Genomic DNA, 23,028 nt, shown 5'->3' with positions numbered 1-23,028 from the left:
ATTTATTGTAAACATAATCAGAAATACGAGCATGTGCAGCATAGGGCTGCCACAAACGATTATTTTGATAGTTGACTAGTCACCGATTATTTTTGCGATTAGTCGACTAATCAGATCATGTATTCACTGGATGTACAGCGTACACTTTTTTGCACCAGCACGCATCTGCTCTTATATAACTATTATTAGCTTAAAGCTTTAAGTGTTTAAGGTATGTGCTAACTAAAAATAAAGACAAGATGATAGTTTATTAAATTTTAATGAAATCTGCAGGTTGTTTCGGTGAAGTTTAATAAACTCCTTGCTATCTAAAATATAACAGGACACCGGAATATATTCTGGAGCATCTCACACTTCTGATAATCAGTTGTCTGCTTGACGTTTATTCAGCTGTGTAAAAACTATAACTTTAATCTCAGCCAAACCGATTTACTCAGGAACAAATAAAATACTAAAAAAAGCCAAACAATACCATTTTTTAAATTATCTAAGTGAGTTATATATGTTTAACCTGAGTAGCGAAAGACGGCGGTAGGTTTGAAAACGATTTGCCGGGAGTCCGGTGTTCTCACGGCTCTAGTGAGCCTTGCCCCCGGCTAGCTATCGAGCTAGTGGGTAACAGATGTCTCCGAAAACGTCAGAGCGCTTTTGAAAATATGTGGTGTCTTGATAAACTGAGCAGATATTTGAGGTTTACACAGTTACATTCTCGCCTAAAAATATGTTAAACGTTTATTTTGTGACCCAGAAAGAATAATAAGAGTAATATTAAAACTAACTAGCTGCCGCCATTGTTGGAAACTGATCTGGGCTGCGCTATGAATTCTGGGACAGAGCTACTTCTTCTTCGGGATTTAACGGCAGCTGGCATCCTTGTACATGCAGTGCTGCCATCTTCTGTTTCAGTCCGTTATTACACTCTTAAATACTACTACTTATTCCTGCGTCTTTTGTGATCTTACAAAGCTTCAAACGACGCGCCGACTATTAAATCAGTCGTCGACGATTTTGATAGTCGACATAATCGGTGACTAGTCGACTAATCGTGGCAGCCCTAGTGCAGCATGCCATGAGTGAAACCTTTTGATTAGTTTCCACTTTCGGCTGTTCAACTTGTTTGATACCTCAAAGGTGCAATGTTTCAAGTCAGGAGCAGGTTTTTAAGCCTGACAACACGAGGCATTGTTTATTATCCCAAAATATTATTTAAAGAACACACACAAACACATTATATAATACCAAATAAAGCACCTGCATTTACTTTACTTTAACAGTTTGCGCTAAGGGCAAGAGAAAGGATTGAAGAAAAGGAGTAGATTGTGATTATAATTGGGTGTCAGTCCAGGAATGCCAGTATAGGTTTAATGTATAACCTAAAGTTGGGCCCACATACTGTTTTTTGAACCAAAGGCAGACTCACTATGGAATTTTAATAGTTAGAGTGCGAATGAAAGAATAGAGAAGACGTCCATGTTTCATAAAGCCCATTTTACATTTGATGCAGGCACCAGGTAATACATTTTGTTCTGTCTCTGAAGTACATCAGTTATTTAAGATTGCTTAATGAAGTACAGCAGCTCGTTATGGATTGCAAAAAGAACAGCAGCCTGGATGTTCAGGAGCTCACAAAAATATCAAGATGAGGTTGATAGATGTTACATTTTACTGACACATTTGACAGGAATAAAATAGAGTATCAGAAACTTTCTATTCAATCATATTACTTTTCTGCTTTGTTTACAGCACTCAATATGACAGAGGAGAGGAGGACTTGCCCACTAGGATATTTCCCCTGTGGGAACCTGACCTTTTGTCTCCCTCAGCTCATGCACTGCAACGGTATCGATGACTGTGGAAATCAAGCAGATGAAGAGAACTGTGGTGAGTCATTGTTTCTACTTGAACACTTGTTAATAAACTCATATGCCCTGATGCATACATCTTCAAAATACCAGCTCCAGAAAGCCCTTAGGTAATGGCTGACACATACACAGTGTTTGAGATTTTCCTGGTTTATTGGTTCATGTGATAAATTACTGGTGTAGATGCTATAAACACACACACTCAAACACACACACTCATACATACAAACACCCTTGCTTTTGAGTAATAACCACTGCTACTGTATTAGAGAACCTTGCTGATGCAAGCTGTGATTTGTAAATGTACAAACTTAGCTTTCCTTGTCACCTGCTGGTGGCATGGGCAGTGGTATTAATATGCATGCCGGCTGCTGTTTTTTAAAATATGTGAATTTACATCTATGATGTACCTTCGAGTCCTGCACTGGTAAAACTCAGTACTGAACTCAACCCGACCTGGACCCAGAAGCAAAGGTTCAGAGCTGGCTCGTGGCATAAGGACTATAAATACAGCTGATGGGTGTCAGGATACGGTAGGAATGAAGAATTTTGCTCAGAAATAATCATTATTCATAACACTAAATCATTTGCATTTTATGCACAGCTGTCATAGTAGCTCTTAAGCATTATATAATATAAAGTTTGAACTATAAAGCAGTTCGACAAATTAAATTACGATGATAACAAACCAAACTCCTCCAATGTTTTATTTTTAAGTGTGTTTCTCTTTTGCCTCACCCATTGATTTCCTCCTCTGTCCATTTTTTCTTTATTAACCTTGAAATTATATATACACTAAATACCAAGACACAAGTCAGGTTATTAAATTTGATTTAAAAATATGTGCTTATCTATTTATATCCTACACTGGAATTACATTACTCAAAGTGATTTTGCATCATAACTAACATTTATTGATAACAGAGTGAAAAGGTCCAAAGCACCGTAAAGCATAGAAATGCAAACCTTTTAATGTTGGAACTTTCTCACGTGTGCTAATCTGCAGCTCAGATTGGTAGAGTAGGCTTATGCATGACTGATTTCAAGAATTAATCTTGAGGAGACAATCATCAATCATGACTCCTGTGGTGAAACAGGTGCAGCTTATAAACCAACTGTCACATTATAATGAATGACATTTTTTTTTCTTCATGACTTCCGTCCATTCCCCAAGCTTCGTTTCGTGATCCTACAGGAAGAATTATGATGTGATGTCAGTTTTGTTTTCAGCAGGTGCTGGTGTGTAGAAGTTAAAACTATTTCACAGTATGCAATCACAGATTAGTACATTGCTAGATAACACAGTGGTACACTGTAGAAAGAATAGTCAGTTGGTTTGTTTTGTAATCCAGCACCTAACTGTTAAACATATAGTGTCCATAAGTATTTGGACATTGGCACAATTTATAAAAACTGTACAAATGAATCTAAATCATAAGCAAGATGTGATTGAAGTGTAGACTTTCAACTTTAATCCAAGAAGTTTAAAAAAAGTTTTAACTTTTTAGGATACTTTAACCCTTTAAAGCCGGTCGGAGCGGACACGCTCCATTTTGCGTAACTATTTTTAAATCCCGGTAGCACTGCAACCACGTAAGCTAGCGCAATAATTTTTTTTGCATATGAAACCGGAGGAGTTGTACTTACATCTTGTGCCATCAGCTTGTCCTAGGTCACAGTTTCCTTCCACATATAGCTTTGCAAAAACTGCATAAAAAGCACTTGCAGCAACAAAAACATAATATTCCAGAAACACGCTTTGCCGATCCGATCAGCTGTTTGTAACACTTCCTACGTCCATCAGCATGAACTATCACATGTCCAGCATGACATGCCCGAAACCGGAAGTGACGTCATTTTGCGGAAATGTAGTTTTTTACCATCGTGGCCTTATGAGCCTATACTTGTGTTTTTAAAAGTTATCTTTGACTTTATGACTTTCTGTGTCGTTTCTGGGATGCTTAGGTCTCATATTGCACTGCTGGAATTATTTTATTTTGATGCATATACTGTTATTTTGCAAATTTGCACTATAATATATTTTTTCGTTTTTCCTGCAGTATATGAAAATTGGTGTATCTCAAATATAAAACTATGAAGACACTTAAAATAAATTTCCTTTGGTGGGAAACTAGTTTGTGCAACTTTTTTGTATTTACAGTTTTGAGGGATAAGCCTCTTAAATTTCTCTAACTAGAAATATATGTTAAAAAATCAAAAACGATTTTACATTTTTTTGTAGTTTATTGCACTTTTTTGCAATTTATGTAATTACTATGCACTTAATGCAGACATATTATTAAAATTTGGGCTATAATGGTTGTATTGATGTATAGCAACTTGAAATGCTCCAAAAAATGGCACTACAGCATGTAAAAATATAATATAAGCTCTGGCGGACTTGGTTCTATGGTAGGTCTTAAAGGGTTAATACATAATACATCAAATGCTGTGTTTCCTCCCTTGAGAAGCTCTGCTAGGCCTTTACTGCAGCCACCTTCAGCTGCTGCTTCATTGTGGGACTCTGTGGCATCAGTATTATCTTTAATAAAGCATGCTCTGTTGGGCTGAGATCAGGTGACTGACTTGGCCATTGAAGAATATCCAATATTTTTGCCTTGAGAAACTCTGGGGTTGCGTTTCCAGTTTCTTTGGGTCGTTATCTATCTGCACAGTGAAGCTCTCTCTGATCATCTTTGCTAAATTCTGCTGAATATGAACAAAGAGTATCGCTCTCTGCACTTTAGAATCCATCCAGCTATTTCTATCAGCAGTCACATCTTCAATAAACACTAGTGACACATTTCCATTAGCAGCCATACGTGCCCCCGGCATAACATTGATCATGAGCTATTATTTTCATTCTAAATTCTTTGATCTTCTTAACTATGGTACAAGTTAATTTTTCTTTCACTTCCCCCCAATTTTATTTTTTAAATTTCAAACTGTGCACTTCTGGAGAAGTCGTTGGGTGTTGCTGAGCTGGCCAGTGCATTACTTTTTGTTCGTTTGTTTGTTTGTTTTTGTTTTTTCAGATATACCTGATGTTTGGCCATTGCTAAAGTTTTTGCTATCTGGTTTTTTGGGTTGTTTTTTTTATTTCAGCCAAATGATTCCTCCCTCACTTGCAGTGACACCTCTTTGGACCTCATATTGACAATTCAAATTCTAGTAAACAGCTGTTAAATATAAATAATCAACACTATATCTTTTTTCTGCTTCATTTGACATGGAATACCAAACAAACAATACTCTCCTGGCAATGAATTATTAATAATAAGTTATTCAGTTACTTTTGAGCCTCTGAAAACAGGAGACTGTGAAAATGGCAGTTAATGCAATCTTGTTTTTAAAAAACTCTTTAAAGATGGAAATCCAACACGTTGATCCACTTCTATTCAGGCTAATTTTTCGAATATATTTATTTGTACACTGTCAGTCAAAAGTTTGGACACAACTTCTCATTTAATGTTTTTTCTTTATTTTTACTACTTTCTACTTTGTAGATACATGCTGAAGACATAAAATATATGAAGCTAGATATGTGTGTGTATATATATGAATTATTAAATTATTAAAAACTCTAAATATGTTTTCATATTTTAGTTTCCTTAAAGTAGTCACACTCTGCTTTCTTGACACTGCTGCAAACCCTTGGCTTTCTCTCAATGAGCTTCATGATGTAGTCACCTAAAATGTTTTTCACTTCACAGGTGTGCCTTGTCAGGGTTCATTTGTTAAATTTCTTGCCTTCTTAATGGGGTTGGGATTATAAGTTGTGTTGTGCAGGGGCTTGTACACAGCTGACAGCCCTATTTGACACCTGTTAGAATTCATATTATGGCAAGAACCAATCAGCTAAGTAAAGAGAAACGACAGTCGATCATTACCTTAAGAACTGAAGGTCAGTCAGTTCTTGCTAAAACTTTGAATGTGTCCCAAAGTGCAGTCGCAAAAGCCTTCAAGCACTACGATGAAACCGAGGAGCGCCCCAGGAAAGGAAGACCAGGAGTCACCTCTGTTGCTGAGGATAAATTCATCTGAGTCACCAGCCTCTGAAATTGCAAGTTAACTGCACCTCAGATGAGAGCCCAGATAAATGCCAGACAGAGTTCAAGTAGTAGACACATCTCTACATCAACTGTTCAGAGGAGACTGCACGAATCAGGCCTTCATGATCAAACAGCTGCTAAGAAACCACTACTAATGAGAAGCAGCAAGCAGAAGAGATTTGTTTGGGCCAAGAAACACAAGGAATGGACATTAGACCAGTGGAAATCTATGCTTTGATTAGTCCAAATTTGATATCTTTAGTTCCACCTATCGTGTCTTTGTGTGATGCAGAAAACGTGAACGGATGGTCTCTACATGCATGGTTCCCACCATGAAGTATGGAGGAGCAGGTATGATGGTATGGGGGTGCTTTGCTGGTGACACTGTTAGGGTATTTATTCATAATTGAAGGCTCACTGAATCAGCATGGCTACCACAGCATCCTGCAGCGACATGCCATTCTATCCGGTTTGCGTTTAGTTCGACCATCATTTATTTTTCAACAGGACAATGACCCCAAACACACCTCCGAGCTGTGTAAGACGGAGAGTCATGAAGTGCAGCCCCAGATGGCGTGACCTCCACAGTCACCTGACCAGAACCCAGCCGAGATGGTTTGGGATAAGATGGACCACAGAGTGAAGACAAAAGCCCCAAAGATCTCTGAGAAACTCTTTCAAGACTGATGGAAAACCATTTTAGGTGATGACTTCATGAATGCCATGAATGGATGCTAAGAGTGTGCAAAGCTGCAATCAAAGCAAAGGGCGGCTGTTTTGTAGAATCTAAAATATAAAACATATACTCACTATGGAAATATGGAATATACTCACAAATAAAAAATAGTTTTGATGTCTTCAGTGAGAATCTATAATGTAAATAGTCAAAAATTATGAAAAAACATTAAAAGGTCTCTCCTAACTTTACAGACTGCTCTATTAGTGGGTGTTCTGCCTTGCTGTCCATATTTTTGCTAGTCTGCAATGTTGGTCCTGATGGGACGCAAGCACAGATATCACCAGGAATGGATGCTGGCCAGACAACATGGTCAAAAGCTGCTTCTGACTCTTTTATTTCATCATCTGAAAGGCTGCCTCAAATTCATTGATCATTCAGTTCCATTTTTACTCTATGATTCATGAAGTAACTAAAAAAAAAACCCTGTGATTTTCCATTTCACTGATACAACTGCACAATCAAAGGAAAACAAGCTAGATCATCACTGCTATTACATTTCATTAGACTGGAAGAATAAGTCTTTCAGCCTGGAAATGCCTCACTGTGCTGACTGTCTGATTAAAACATGTCCAAGGGAAAAGTAACTGGATTTGACACTGCCAATTGGGAAAGACTGTCCTTTTGTTTTGTCCACAGATGTAAAAACATAATGAGTGAATCCTAACTCTCTAAAACTGCACACTCACTGCCACTAACTTCTTAAGGGAATATAGGTCTTGGAGATAATTGTAAAGGCGGTTGAGAAAACCTTTGCGGATAAAACCTGGAGGTGCCCAGGTATAAGGATAACAGGATTATCATTGCATTTGCTATGCAAAACCAAAACAAATACAAGCACCTTAACCAGTAATAAGGAGGAAACCACACTAATGAATCCTGACAAAACACTCACAAGAAAACTATACTACTTTATACTACACAGAAAGAAGCTAAACAAGGGCAAAAAACCACCGACACTCACATTTCCTGACATTTATCAATGACTGTTTGTGGTGAGTACCAACATATCAAACTAATTAAAAATTATAAATCACTTCAAGCTTGCTTTCTGGCATGTTGGACTCTCGGCCACTGAGCTGTGGCTCTGTGATATATGGAGACAAAGATGTTTATATATTTTTTTGGGGGTTTTTACCTATTATTTCATGTTTTACTGGAACAATTTTTATGCTTTTTAATGATGTATTTCAGTTTTATATATTTTATTTTATATTATATCATATCACTGCATACAAACAGTACTATGATGTTTTACTTGGTATTTAGTAATATAACATATAATATCATTGCCATCTATCCATCCGTTCGCTTCCGCTTATCCTTTTCAAGCTGTATTTTCAACAAAAGCATAAAGATTTTCTTTGATTTGTTCACTCCAAGTTAAGTTAGTAACCCAGCAAGTTAACTGATTTATGTCAATGCTTTGAAAACTCAAACATACAGTGCCCAAATAATAAATAAATTGAAGGAAGACATCGGATCTGAAAAAATGATGAATATCTTGAATGAATGAAAGGATGCCACATCATGGTGTCGCTGCCTTGCCTGTAGAAGTCTGCGTGTCCCTCCATGGATACGCCTCCCCAGACCATCACTGACCCATTGCCAGACCGGTCATGCTGAATGATCTTACAGGCACCATAGTTCTGTCTGTCATGTGTTGGTGGTGGACCTGCTAATTCTGGTGTTCTATGGTAAATGCCTCCACTGTGCCGGGCTGTGAGCAGAAGGCCAGCTGGAGGATGTGGGGCCCACAGGCCACCTTCATGTTTTTGTTTGTTTGGTCAGAGACATTCAGTGGCCAAGCAGATGCCAATCCTGCTGATGAGTTAAGGATCTTGCATGGCCCTGTCCAACTCTCCTAGAGTAACTGTCTATCTCTTAGAACCTCCTCCATATTTTTGAGAATGTGCCGGAAGTCACAGTGGAAAAGGCACGTGTTGATGTGCAATAATGAAGGACTGAAACTGACCCCTGGCACTGACCCTAGTCAAATGCAAGGCAGGAAAAATTACATTCCTTTGTTACGAGTCGTCTCAGTGTTACACCTGTAGTGTACATGTTATTAATTTCAAATCAATTCAATTAAATTTTATTTATATAGTGTCAAATCACAACAGCAGTCGCCTCAAGACGCTTTATATTGTACAGTAGATCGTACAATAATTGATACAGAGAAAAACCCAACAATCATATGACCCCTTATGAGCAAGCACTTTGGCGGCAGTAGGAAGGAAAAACTGCCTTTTAACAGGAAGAAACCTCCAGCAGAACCAGGCTCAGGGAGGGGCGGGGCCATCTGCTGCGACCGGTTGGGGTGAGAGAAGGAAGATAGGATAAAGACATGCTTTATTAATTTATTAATAACAGATATGACTCAATGCAGAGAGGTCTATTAACACATAGTGAGTGAGATGAGAAAGGTGACTGGAAAGGAAAAACTCAATGCATCATGGGAATCCCCCGGCAGCCTACGTCTATTGCAGCATAACTAAGGGAGGATTCAGGGTCACCTGGTCCAGCCCTAACTATATGCTTTAGCAAAAAGGAAAGTTTTAAGCCTAATCTTAAAAGTAGAGATAGTGTCTGTTTCCCAAATCCAAACTGGAAGCTGGTTCCACAGAAGAGGGGCCTGAAAACTGAAGGCTCTCCCTCCCATTGTACTTTTAAATACTCTAGGAACAACAAGTAGGCCTGCAGTGCGAGAGCGAAGTGCTTTAATAGGGTGATATGGTACTACAAGGTCATTAAGATAAGATGGGGCCTGATTATTTAAGACCTTGTATGTGAGGAGCAGGATTTTGAATTCAATTCTGGACTTAACAGGAAGCCAATGAAGGGAAGCCAAAACAGGAGAAATATGCTCTCTCTTTCTAGTCCCTGTCAGGACTCTTGCTGCAGCATTTTGGATTAGCTGAAGACTTTTCAGGGAGTTTTTAGGATATCCTGATAATAATGAATTACAGTTGTCCAGCCTGGAAGTAATAAATGCGTGAACTAGTTATTTCAGACGCAGCTGAAACAGATTACGACCTCCTCTCCTACTTAAATGACCAATTCAATATTCCAGGAGTTGAATGTGATACTCTGATGTTTTTAGTTTGTTTTCCAAAATGTTTTTGAAGGTTCAGGATTTTCCTTCTTACAGCTGGTACCTAAGCTGGTACCTTTCATACATATAGTTTTCATACATTTTACAGCACAGCAGCTCACCACTCTAACGTCCACAATTCAACTTTAAGACCCCAAATTGATGTCTCCTCATCAATTCCATGTGTATTACTCTACAGAGTAGTATACATGCTGTATAGACCCACTACAACTATACACCTGATTAAAAACCTTTAAGGGTGAGTGACCTGAATTATTAAAAAAAGAACAGTGGTGTATCGCAATATAATTGATCTGAATAGAAACAGTGGTCAGATTCTTTTTTTGTCTGTAGAATAACAGCATACAGCTGCCCCACTTGTTTTTATTTTTCCACACACGTGTCTTATTTCTTGCAGACCCGAGCTTAAAAGAGTAGAAAAATATTTACTTCAATCTGTGCATGTAACGATTTGCACCTTGGTTCCAGAAAGCAGACTCAGATAGCAAAAAAGCCAGGACACTGGCAGTTTCTTTTATTATTTCAACATGACAGGGTAGTTAAAAGGTTGGCAATCAGTTCTCAAAGTAAGTGATTGAAATTGAAATATTTCGTTTTAGGAAGAGGTTCTCTTTTTACAAAGATGTCATTTACTTCCTTTTTTTATCAATACACGTCTTAAATGTTATGCTGATAAGAAGCAAATGTTGTTCACCTTACTGTGAAAGATAAAATACTCTTGTAGTAGTTTGACTGTCTTTTTCCCTTTTTTTTTTTTACCAAGCATCGCCAACATCGCCAACTGTGTTAAGGTCAATTGCATAAATGTCCTTAGAGATGAGGTGCACAACTGCAAAATTCCACCTGACAGAACTAAAACTCCTAAATGTAGAGAACTAAATGAGATAAATAAAGGTTGTTAAATTTGAATCCACCTGCCAGACAGACAGATAGGCCAAACTATAATTTGGCTTCGTTTTGAGTCAGCAGACTTTTAAAACATGTTGGAACATTAACCACAAACAACTGATTGTTTCTTTGTTCCATCATTGTGGAGGTGTTGGAGGAATTTAAATGGTGCGGTTATAGAAAACTGTCACACTCAGTCATAAACACCTGGTTAAAATAGCCACTATGATATGTGAAAAAAAACCCACAAATCTATGATGACATATATAACTGTAGTAAAGACTGAACCAGCATACCCATTGGTGCAGTAGGGGAATCTCTTCAGACTGAATTGCCATTTTGTTATCTTCAGTACTCAGTGTGACACCTTTTAGCCATTTTCAGGGGGAAAACGTTGATATCCTGCTGGTTTGATGTCACTTGCAGTCAAGGCTGATGATGTTGCTCCTCGTTTGCTCGCTTAACCATGTACACTTTATCACAGAGCAGAACAAGCTTAGAGAAAACAGCTGTCAGAAAGCAAAGTCCCAATGCCACTTTCAGGTCAGCGACTGTTCCGTTAGCTTCTGTGACTCTTTGCAAACAAATCTCATTTATGAGTCCTTCTGGGACATGAATACAATTTTTCTTGGCATATTTGTTCATATTGTTTATTTTCTTTTTAAACCATTTGATACTGGGTTAAGTATTGTAGGACAAAAAAAACAAACAAAAAGCTTGTCCTGTGTGGGCACAGCTGCCAAAGGGAGTTCTAATTTAAAGACTAAAGGGATGAGTTATAAAAAAATCATCCCCATATATTTGTTTTGAAGGGGCAAAGGAAATCAAAGTCAGGTCAGCCTTCAGAGTGTCCAGTTTTTGGCACATCTGTGTTGGTTTAATTTTTCAGTTGGGTGGTGGTCAGGTGGTTTTGCCATCCCTAGTTCCCCCTGTCCATTTATCTAAGTGTCATTTGGATGTTCAGATCAGGGATTTACTTTTGGGTGAACATGAAGCCTCCCAAGTTATCAAAACCAGTTAAACCTGTACTTCTTTTGAGCTAATTAAGATCCTTGGATTACGGTTTGCTGTTTTGAATACAGTAATTATGATTGCTTTCATTACGGAAGATATTGAGACTTTTAAACTAATTAAGCAAAAGGCTCTAGTTATGATATTCAATATTATCTTCTAACTTCATTATTGCCTTTGTTCATCTGATTTCTCCTCCCACGTTTAAACAGCAAGCCAAAATATTGTTTTATTCGTCTCCAAAAGTTGATTCTGTTCATCTGGACGTAGCGTTTTGTTGGAGAAACGTTTCGTCACTCATCCAAGTGACTTCTTCAGTCTCATCTGAATACAGCCTCTGTCAGTGCGCCCCAGGGTGGCTGTGGCTACAATGTAGCTTGCCTTCACCAGTGTGTGAATATGTGTGTGAATGGGTGGATGGCTGAATATGTAAAGCGCTTTGGAGTCCTTAGGGACTAGTAAAGCGCTATACAAATACAGGCCATTTACTATTTACAGGTTTCCCCAATCTTATAAACAGTACATTTGCATAATGACTGAAACCAGCCGACTGAAGGAACAATGGGCTGTGAGGTCAGTTCCTTAATCTTAATTATGCAAATTCTTATGGCCATTGATCAACAACCACTGACCAAAGCCCACTGATCAAAGACCACTGATCAAAGACCACTGATCAAAGACCACTGATCAAAGACCACTGATCAATGGCCATGAGTACCATTCACAGAGAGCTGGGGAATGGCTGCAATCACAGCATTGTAAGATGGTGAAAGATGTACCCTTAGGCCCCCTCCTCAATTCAGAGATGGTCTTTCCCTTTTCACATAAATGGTCTCCTTGACTCTGCGCTCAAACCAGCGTTCCTCCCTGTCCAGGATGTGTACATCCTCATCCTTGAAAGAGTGTCCACTGGCCTGTAGGTGTGAATAGACTGCAGAGTCCTGGCCTGACGAGGTAGCTCTTCTGTGTTGTGCCATCCGCTTCGCCAGAGGTTGTTTGGTTTCCCTGATGTATAAATCACGACAATCCTCCTGGCACTTAACAGCGTACACTATGTTACTCTGTTTGTGTCGGGGGACCCGATCCTTGGGGTGGACCAATTTTTGGCGCATACTTGAGTATGCGTTGAGACGCATTTTTTCTAAACACCAGGCCTCTGTGAATCAACTTTTGGAGATTTACTTACCTGGATGATTGAGCATGCATCAAGATTGTTTTATTAGTACACAGACTGATGTAGTCCAACCACTTTTAGTCTCAGGAGCACACTGTACTTTTGTAGTTGTAATAATTCAAAGAACTGAACCCTAAGGTGTTTTTATACTGCCAAGAATGTCAGTATGGTTGAATAATATGCATATCGAAGTATGTATTTCTATAAGTTCAGGGACTTTTGAAATGTGCGCCTCCTACTGTGGCTCTCAGTCTGGAAAGTTGACAAATAGGTACTGTATCAGCATTAAAATAGTGCTCACAAGATACTGAGTTAGAAGTTATCACTGCTGACAAAAGAGCAGTAATCCTAGTTGGTATCTTTTCAAAATAAGCTGAAAAAAACCCACCACTTGCTTTAATAAATATAAAAATCATTTCACAATTCAATGAAAAACCTTGTTTCCTCAAATCAGTAAAAACAGAATGGTTGGGATTTAAAGCCCTCTAAAATCATATAAACCAAAGAAATTGTTATTCTACCTTCTGCTTCTACTTTGCTCATAATCGAATCATCGTCTCGCTTCTTGCTGAGTTTTGCCAGCTGATAACTGAAAGACAAGGGATTAGAGAGCTTTTTCAGAGAGAATAGGAAGAAAAAAGAAGAGCCTGGACTGTGACTGAAATGGCAAAGGAAAAAAAGGCTTAACTCTGACTTTGGATTTTGAGAAATATCTCTAAACATCACACACGTTAAAAGCAGCAGGGGCTTGAGTGGTGAATGTCATTTTAAAGAAATGTATGATATGTGGCTCTGTCAGTATTCTCTGTGTCTGTATTTGAAGTGATGTAGGCGGTTGATAATAAAAAGAGGTTGAGTATATAAGAAGATAAATAATGTTTCAAAAGATAAAATGAGAGAGGAAAACTTCTAAGCAAAGTAATGAATTCAGGAAGACTTCTAAATAAAACTCTTGGATGTTTGGAAAGCATCCACACCAGCTCTGTGTGCACAGATTTCTAAATTGAGCCAACAGATTGATAAAACTCTGTGAAAGGACTTGCAATGCATAATGCATTAGCTTTGTGTGTATGTGAATTAAACTGGAATTACACAATAGCAAACATCCATTTTGCCAAATCCTGAATCAAGTGTATAGATTATTAATCCATCCAGATGTTTTCAATGCATTTGTATGAACCTGATATTATAAAAGCTAAACATCAGCATGTTCGTATTGTACTTGTGGGCATTTAAAAGAACCGAAGTTAGATCAAAGAATGGTTACACCATGTACTTGAGTTTCACAGTGGCATTTTCAATGGATTTAGTAAACCAAAAAGAGGCACCAGCTTGTCACAAGTTCAATAAGATGGAGGCAGCTGCCAAAGTTTTGGAATGTGTGAGTGTGGAAAACTAGTGATGGCTGTGTGAGCTTGATGTGGTTGACAGAGTAGGTCAGAAAGGTGAATGAAGGCAAGCAGAGGAATGAAATAGAACTTGGCAGGTCACCACAAGAGAAGAATGTTAGTATAAATACGGCTGTTTGATATAACGATATAAAAAGATCTATCGTTTCATTTTACGCTATTGTTTGTTTCGTGGTGTCGCAAAATAAACTGTTTAAGGCAATATTTTTTCATCGTTTTGATGGTCACTGTAGTGGCTATATTAATTTCTTAAAGTTCTCTCTTTCTGTTATATTTAATATAACCACACTAGGGACGGACAAGCGCCTGTTTTTATGCATTGTCGTTAGCAACAATGACGGTAAAACCATTGTATGTCTGCTTGTTTATTTTCCACATAAACCTTTCAAAATAAACTGAATCACATGAAAGAGCATGCAGAGTATTTACGGATGAGAAGCAAAAAAGAGCCGTCAGGTGCTAAAAAATAAACCTTAGACTCAAACGTTAGAACGGGCTTTTCCCCGCAGCACGCCGTGTAATTAATACTTACATCGTTAAAACACTCGACTCCAGGTACACGACGCCCAGCTGGAAACATTTCATGCAAGTCGAGCTGCCCGAGACTCACAGAATTTATAGAAAATGTTAAATTTGTGATTTATATCGTTATCGGACGATACACGTCTTATATCGGGATATGAGCTTTTCGTCATATCGCACGGCCCTAAGTATAAAGCAAAATCATAAGGCGGTAATCAGCCTGTGTGGGCACAGAGGCCTAAGTATAGCGACCATCGTTGCAAGCGGAACAAGACTGGCAGAGAAGTACTAAAAATCCGAGCCAGGTGTTAATGAACCACAGATCTGTATGTTCATGTGATCAAAGCAGAGCCTGAAAGAATAGAAGTGCCAAACTTGCAACATCATGTTAACTCTCCCTGCTTCTCTGGTCTTTCTATTCCTTTTTTTTTTTTTTTGACATTTAACAGTGAACATTTATATGTATAACAAGTGATTACAAGACTCCAAATTCAAAACTGCTATGAGATTAAAGCCCCATCAAAGAAAGTCTTCTAGGATGTATTATATCCTAGGATATATCCATATTTCCTTTTTCTTACAATTATATTCTGTAGTCATGGTCAAAAGAAGGTATGCCCTGTTTAAATTCCAACATTTTTCTTGTCAGGATAAAGTGAAGGTAAACTGATCAGTTATTAAAATTAGCTAAATATAACAGATACTGTCTCATTGTTAACTGAAAAAAAGGAAAATGTGTTTGTATAAAAAAAAAATTAAGTAGACCTTTACTGCTTCTGTAGGGAATTAAGAGGGTTAATTGGGAGCCAGGTACTGCTAATTAAATGCATTCATATAGAAAAATTTGAGTTTGCTTCACATTTTATAAAAGCAGAAGTTTTGCCAGTTTGCTGGTCTAAAGCATTAGCAAGTGTGACACACTCGCAAGGAGGAAAGGCATTACCAATGATTTTAAAGAAACAATTGCTCCTGCTCATCAAATAGGATAGGACAAACATCTCACGGTGACTATCAAGCATGGAGGTGGAGGCATGATGATATGCGTTTGTTTTGAAGTCACATGATCTAGGCACCTTAGCGTCATTGAGTCGATCATGAACTGTATAACAAAGTACTTTAGAGTTAAATGTGAGGCCTCTGTTCAACAGCTAAAGCATGTCCCAAACTGGGTCACACAACAGGACAAAGCACAGAAGGAAATTTCCGGTATTTGTTACCACGGCCCATTCAAAGTCCATATGCACATGTGCATCAACGAATGTCTAAAAACCTCAGTGAACAATGTTTTTTTTTTAAAAGTTATTGTTGAAGTTATTGCTGCACCTCAATCATTTCTAAAGGTTTTCCTGTACAAGCTTTTGAAACACAGGATGTGCTTTATTATTCACACACACTGCTTCTGCATTTCAACTTACTTTTGTTAAATAATCAATTACAATGTGCAAAACATCAGAATCAGAATACCTCATTAATCCTAAAGTTAAAGTAAGGAGAAAAAAGCTGGAAAAACCAAAACAGACTGCCTGCCAGTTTATGCATGTGCACAGAATTAACATCATGTGTTTATTATTATGTTCTGATATGTTAAATTTTAGAATTGGCACAGTGTTCTTTCTTTTTTTTACCAAGGCTTTACATGCCTCCATTCTCCCCACAAAATAGATGGATAGATTTAAAGTACTGGAAGCTCCTCAGTGATGACAAAATAGTTTCTGGGTCACAGAAGAGGACACAATCAAATATAAGTTAGCGTAATCAAAAGCAAAAGAGAACAGACAGGACAACAAAACAAGCATATGACCCCTTTGGTTGGTTACTTAGCACAGATTTATTTGAACTCCATTGTAGAGGAGATTTTCAATAAAAGACAATTTATCAGATTTGATGAAAAAGTCTAAACTACTGTATTTTTTGCCCTATAAGGCACACTAAAAATCCTTTATTTTTCTCAAAAATCAACAGTGCACCTTATAATCTGGTGCACCCTATGGTCTAAAAAATACTGTAGTCTGTCCCTCAAAAAATGGCTCAAATGAATTTTGCTTTTGTATAAGAACAATAAACCTAATAAATGCATGAGACACAATTCAAAATGTTACATGCATGTGAGAATATTTCGCTTCACATGTGAGAAGCGAAATATTACAACAATCCATCACTTACTGTCATCTCTAAGAACATTTCCTGTCCTTGCCGTCATGTGTAGAATTAAATGACTTCCACATTCTGACATTCTGTGTGTCTGACGTCGTGAGAGCCATGCTGACTGAAAATATCCTGGTGCTGAGCAGCTCCAGACTGCCATGCACAATCACCTGCTCAAGAATTTCTGTCATTAATCTTTTAAGCAAGGTGAAGAGAAGTGAAAAGTTGCCACTGGTTACATTTTTGCTTTTTCCCTTCCAAGCCGAACCAAAAGCCCTCTCTGCTGGCAGTTGATTCATGTCATCTTTCACAGGAATGGCTTTGCCTTCTTTCTCTGCTGCTAGCCAAAGTGTCTTTCCAGTTGGGGTGATGGGGAAGGGTTACTATAATTTATAGGGTAGCAGCTACTCAGTTGCTGAGATGTGCTGACATTTGGTTTGTTGCAGATATTATTTCCAGGAGTTTGCAAGATCTTTTTCTTTTAACCCACATGGACATTGGTGTAAAGTACTGTCTTACTGGGGTTTTTTCTATTATTATTTTAGAAAGAGAATGAATATTTTTATCAGAACAACTTACTTTATATCATTTTACAAAATAGCAATTTGCTATTTTCTCATTCAGGGATGCTACTCATTCAAGATAATTCCCAATATTTTCCTGTTTGATCATTTCAAATAGATTTTTAGAGTAGATGTGAAATATTAAAGTCTATAATCCTTCTTCTTTCACCCACCCATTGCCTCTGACTGCTCTTCCAGAGCAGTGGAGTTCCTGTAACACGATCATACTTACTTTACTTTTCTCCTTGATCACTGCCCCTGGCTGGTTAACTCTCCATCAGTCTCTCTGCTGGCACCTTTGGTTACAAAAGATAAGAAGTTATCATGGGTCTTTCTGATTTTTCATCCCTTAGGCTTGCAGCAGTAGGACAGAGAGGATGAACTGTCAGAGACATATCAGCTAAACAAAAACGTGACTTAAGGGCCAGACCTGAATTTATTCAGACAGTTACATCTAATGTAGTATAAAAGGCTTGGCCTGGCTGCCAGCTAGATGCTTCAATAGCGTGAACCTTTCTCTGGTACCTGTGTTAGTGTTAGTGTCTAGTCAATATGTTGCAGATCAATTCCTCTGCTTTGAAGTCTTGAAAAACACGAAGCACTGTATTTTCCAAAACTACACAATCTATCATCAATGCTATAATTAAACAACATGTTATATCACATATATTTATTTGTTCATTTTGCCCTAGATTATCCAACATAATCACTATGTTCCTGTGAATTTCAATAGGGAGCAATGGATATTGTCACTGAATAAATTCCCATTTCAGTAGCCCATAGGCACATCAAAGCAGTGTACCCTGGTTTGTGGAAAAAGCATCCTCAAATAGCATAGATCTACACAATTATTGGCAAATTTCAAAAAAGAAGCTTTGGATTTCAGAAATCCAAAGCTTCTTATGGTAGGCCTGTCAGCAGTATTTTAACTGAAACCATTCGTACACGAGAGGCTGTAACAGTGTCCGATGACATAAGGATAAGCATCATTAGGAAAGAAAATGCAAAGCTGGATCCACGTTTATGAAGCAGCTCAGAGGATTAAATTAGTCTAAAAGCCAATACTTTTAAGCCATGTTTTCTAAGCAACAGCTCTTTTACGGAAACAATATATCCACTTGACTTATCTGTCAAAGACTAGTCAGCTGAATAGAATGAGGTACTGTGACAAAAATTGTGACTTTAGGCTGAGACAAGAATCTATAGAGAAAAGCGTGACATCTGTTTTCTTATCCAGCAGTCAGGGTCAATAGGGACTGGAGATAAATACTCTAAGATTCTTATGGTTCATTTAAAATGATCAGTTAACCTAACTAGTATGTCTATGGACTATGAGAAGAAGCCAGAGTAGCCATAGAGAACCCATTCAGGTGCATGCACCATTACTGCACCACTGCACTGGCCTTAACATCACGTGCTCCCTTAAATACCTTGACCCCAAGTCAATGGATTGAAGTGTTCTGTCACCAGTGTTGGGGAGTAACGGAATACATGTACCGCCGTTACGTATTTAAAATACAAAATATGAGTAACTGTATTCCGTTACAGTTACCGTTTAAAAAGGTGGTATTTAGAATACAGTTACTTTGTTGAAATAAATGGATTACACGGCGGTACTTCCCTGTTTCATATTGTGGCGGGTCAGGACTGTTTGGGTTTTGTTTGACAGCTACGTTCTGTTGTTCCAGGTGACAGCGTTACGGTTGCCATGGTTACAGGGTGACGCTCTCTCTGTGTGTTTCCTGGGTGAGAGAGCGCCTTTTTGTTGTTGTTGTGCTAAGCTAATAGGCAGAATGCTACAGGTATAGCTCTAAAGAATGTAGCATCATAGGCAGTGTAGTCCGTGCTGCAGGGAGAATGGACTGCCATACCCGTTATGTGTCTGTGAGCGAGGGAGGGAGAAAAAGGAAAAGTACGAGCTGTCATCGAGCAAAAACGGGAGCTGGCAGCATGTAAATATAATAAAGAGTGCCTGACGAGCCCAGTTGTAAGTAAGCTATTAAGACTCCACTGTACACCGTGTTCGTGTTTTCCTCCAAAAACAATAAGTTCCTTTGGAGCAGCCGTTCAACGCCTCTCTCTGTCTCTCGCAAGCAAAGTTGACCCAGACAACAAAGTAAAGCTATTTTTCGGCTATGAGCCCGACACAGAACCCACCGTATTAGTCAGAGGTCCCTTTACTACGGTTCGGAGCCGCGGACCTTCAGTAACAGTAATAAATCACAGCAATAATACATTCACGTAGTTGTAAACAGCATGATAATATATTAAGTAATCCAAAGTATTCAGAATACGTTACTGTCATTGAGTAACGTAACGGAATACGTTACAGAATACATTTCGGGGCATGTATTCTGTAATCTGTAGTGGAATACATTTTAAAAGTAACCTTCCCAACACTGTCTGTCACATATGTTACAATCCAGTGAGTGATTTATAGATCTTTGTCCACTTGTGGGCTTTTATTTGTTTTTGTAATTATCAAAGCAAACAAAACTTGCAGGCCAATGTAATTTACTAACATAAGAATAAGCATTTAATAAAATAAAAATCTTTTTTTTTTTTTACAGAAGTTATCATAAATAGAAATTCATTAGACAAATATAAAACATTTGTTCATTTTAAAACAGTACTGTACTTTGGATCCTTAAGCTCAAGTGTCTATACATCCATAAAATATTAAGTATTTAGTTTTTTGGGGGTTTTTTTTATCCTTGTTACTTAGTATACAGCAACACTGGTACACTTAATGACTGGAACTCTTTTTCACTCCCTAAATCCATCTCTAGGCGAAGGTGACAATCAGATCTACAATAGGTTATAATCATTAACTTCCCTATAATACATACAGAGTTGCATACGGAGACACTGATTATACATAAAGATGATAAACAAGCATTTAAGTGAGCTGCATTATAAGCTGTTTATTTCTGAAACAAAATATATACATTGAAAAACTAAATTAGAGACAACAAAAAGTTATCTGTTATTTGTAAAAATAAAAGATTAATTATTCAGGTTTTCTTCATTTCCTGAGATCAGCTCTACTGGATCACCTGAAGTCTTTCCTTGTATGACAATTCCTCTGCAAGCTTCATTTCCACTGGAAATCCAAAATATGTGATCACACGGGAATAGTTTCAAAAGGAAAGAGCCTTGGCTCCAGTATAGGGTTTAGATCTACAGCTAGCGCACAATAACTGTGCTGGATATGAAATAATTAAATTGACTGACTGATTGACTGCCTGAGGCTAAAAACAGATGGCAACAAAGCCAAAACTAAAAACATAAACTTTAGCATTCACCAAAATGTAAAGTCATGTAAAACACATATATGTCCCGTGATTTAAAATAAGCCCAGAAAAGACCTCTGACTGGTGAGTACAGAGTTGTTGATGAAAAACAGTTCTTTCTAAATAGAATAATGCTTTTGAGATACATTATTTTTTAATAAAAACTTTGAGTGTGAATGTGAGTGCAAATGGTTACCTGTCTCTGTGTTAGCCCTGTGACAGACTGGCAACATGTCCAGGGTGTATCCTGCCTCTCGTCCTAAGACAGCTGTGATAGGCTCCAGCCCTCCGCAACCCTGACAAGGATAAGCGGAAGTGGATGGATGGATGGATGGATGGAGCAAGGTTTTACTTCCATGTTTGGTCTGGTGCAGAAAAAAGAAACATGCAACCAAGAACTGCTAAGTGAAGAAAAATAAAAGTAAATGTTAGAAGGCCAGAAGATGCAGGATAAATTTTAAGACATGGACACAGATTTAAATTTATTTTGTGTGTGTAACTGGGTCCAAATATTATTGACTTGATTCTTTGTTCAGCAGTTAGCATGGTCACCTAACACCTAAATAGTCCGTTGTTTGAACAACGTGGTTGGCTGGGGCTTTTCTGTATGGAGTTTTCATGCTCCCCCTGTGCATGTGTGGGTTTCCTCTTCATACTCCAGCTTCCTCCCACAGACCAAAGACATTCATTATAGGTTAAATGCTAGGTCTAAATAGATAGCTAAAATGCTTAAGGTGTATAGAATACTGTATACATGTGTGGTTGAATTGGGCTTGTAATATAAAGTGCTTTGAGTTTTCAGAAAGGCTTTGTATAAATGGCAGTCCAACACTTCACAACTTTCCTTTTAATTTTGTCTGTAATTATGGTTAATTATGACAAGTGAAGTCGATCCCTCTTCAAAAACCAATAGCATCTAAAGAGGTGACATCAAGTATGACTGTTTCACTGGGTCCCTGAGTTATTAAAAATGTGTTTATGCATCCGTGTCTAAGTGCCTTACTTTGACTTGTCCTATGCCTGCAATAAACAAGTGTTCACATACTTTTTTCAGTGTGACACTGAATATTTGAATAATCCATAGGATCCATAACAGGATTTGTGTGCTGTTAGTTAAAATAGACCATTTTTCTTAATAATGGTGACTCAGATGATGCTGATAGGTTTGTAGCTTGAACCTTTTCGCTGGAACGTTGAAGACAATATAATTACACAGCAAAAGCATTGAACACCAAGTAGGCAAAGTTCTTCGTGTTACTCATGCATGAGGGAGACCTGCCTGGAGTCAAGTGTCGTTCCACCACTTGACCCCCGTCAGACTCTCAGCCAGGTTCCCCATAGCACTCCTTTTATTGTGGTTACATGAATATGCATAGGGTCATTAACATATAACATCTTACATAGGTATACATGTGAACAAAGAATACTGTGTGTGTGTGTGTGTGGGGTCAGAGTGTGACCCCATAAATGACTTCCCTAAACCTGCTGGTCTGGAAGTCCAACAGTTCATCTAAACAAAAGGCACTTAGCCTAAAACAGATATAACCACGTTTATCCTACCATAAAACAAGGTACGACCTCTTCCCATGCTCCCAGGATGTAGGTGTGCATTCCAGTGTGGAATACACACCAAGCCTTTGCAGCCTGCTAAAGATCACACATCCTATCACTACACAATTGATTATACACCTCTAAGCATATATGGTTAAATATTTCTAAGCATAAATGACAATCAACAATACAAAACCTAACAGATGCTCTCACTGTATTCCAAGAGATTTGTTTTACATTAATGCAGATAATCCCATAATGTTCCTTTTTGTTTTCTTTATTTTATTTTATTTTCTTATATTAAAAATAAAACCTTCAGAGTCTTGTTTTATTATCTTCCACAAACAAATATGGTTCCTACTCCCAGAAGCAGGGCTATCTAATTCAATTTTAGAGCACAATGATACCCAAAGCAGACTCATTTTTTTCTTTATAATGTTGAAGACCACAGCATAGTTACTGTGTGTACCTAACTGACATAAGGAGTAAAATCATTGTAAACAATATGATGGCATTTTCAATGAATTTGTGATTATGCTTTGCAGTTTTCATCTGCACTCATCCTTTCAGTATGGCCTTCAAGTGTTTTGGTAATGTTTTCTAAACATGGTAAAAGGAAAAAAGAGAGGGGTGTGTGCAAAAGGTTTTAGTTAGCTAGCAAGGTGCTGAACTATAATGAGCTACAAGAATAGCTTCAGTGAGCTTTG

General features: G+C 38.0%; 1 protein-coding gene across 2 annotated transcripts in view; it reads left to right on the top strand.

The window, feature by feature from the left end:
* rxfp1 (relaxin family peptide receptor 1) overlaps positions 1-23,028 on the top strand; it is a 92,868-nt gene that overhangs the window by 4,807 nt on the left and 65,033 nt on the right. For both annotated transcript variants that reach the window (XM_084954660.1, XM_084954653.1), the window contains exon 2: positions 1,744-1,881. In XM_084954660.1, the coding sequence (XP_084810786.1) occupies positions 1,744-1,881 (138 nt within the window). The remainder of the gene's footprint in view (positions 1-1,743; positions 1,882-23,028) is intronic.

Source organism: Perissodus microlepis, chromosome 2 (assembly GCF_051167445.1).
Source record: "Perissodus microlepis isolate ML-2025 ecotype Zambia chromosome 2, ASM5116744v1, whole genome shotgun sequence".
NCBI classification, from domain to species: Eukaryota; Metazoa; Chordata; class Actinopteri; order Cichliformes; family Cichlidae; genus Perissodus; species Perissodus microlepis.
This window is presented reverse-complemented; position numbering and strand designations above follow the sequence as displayed.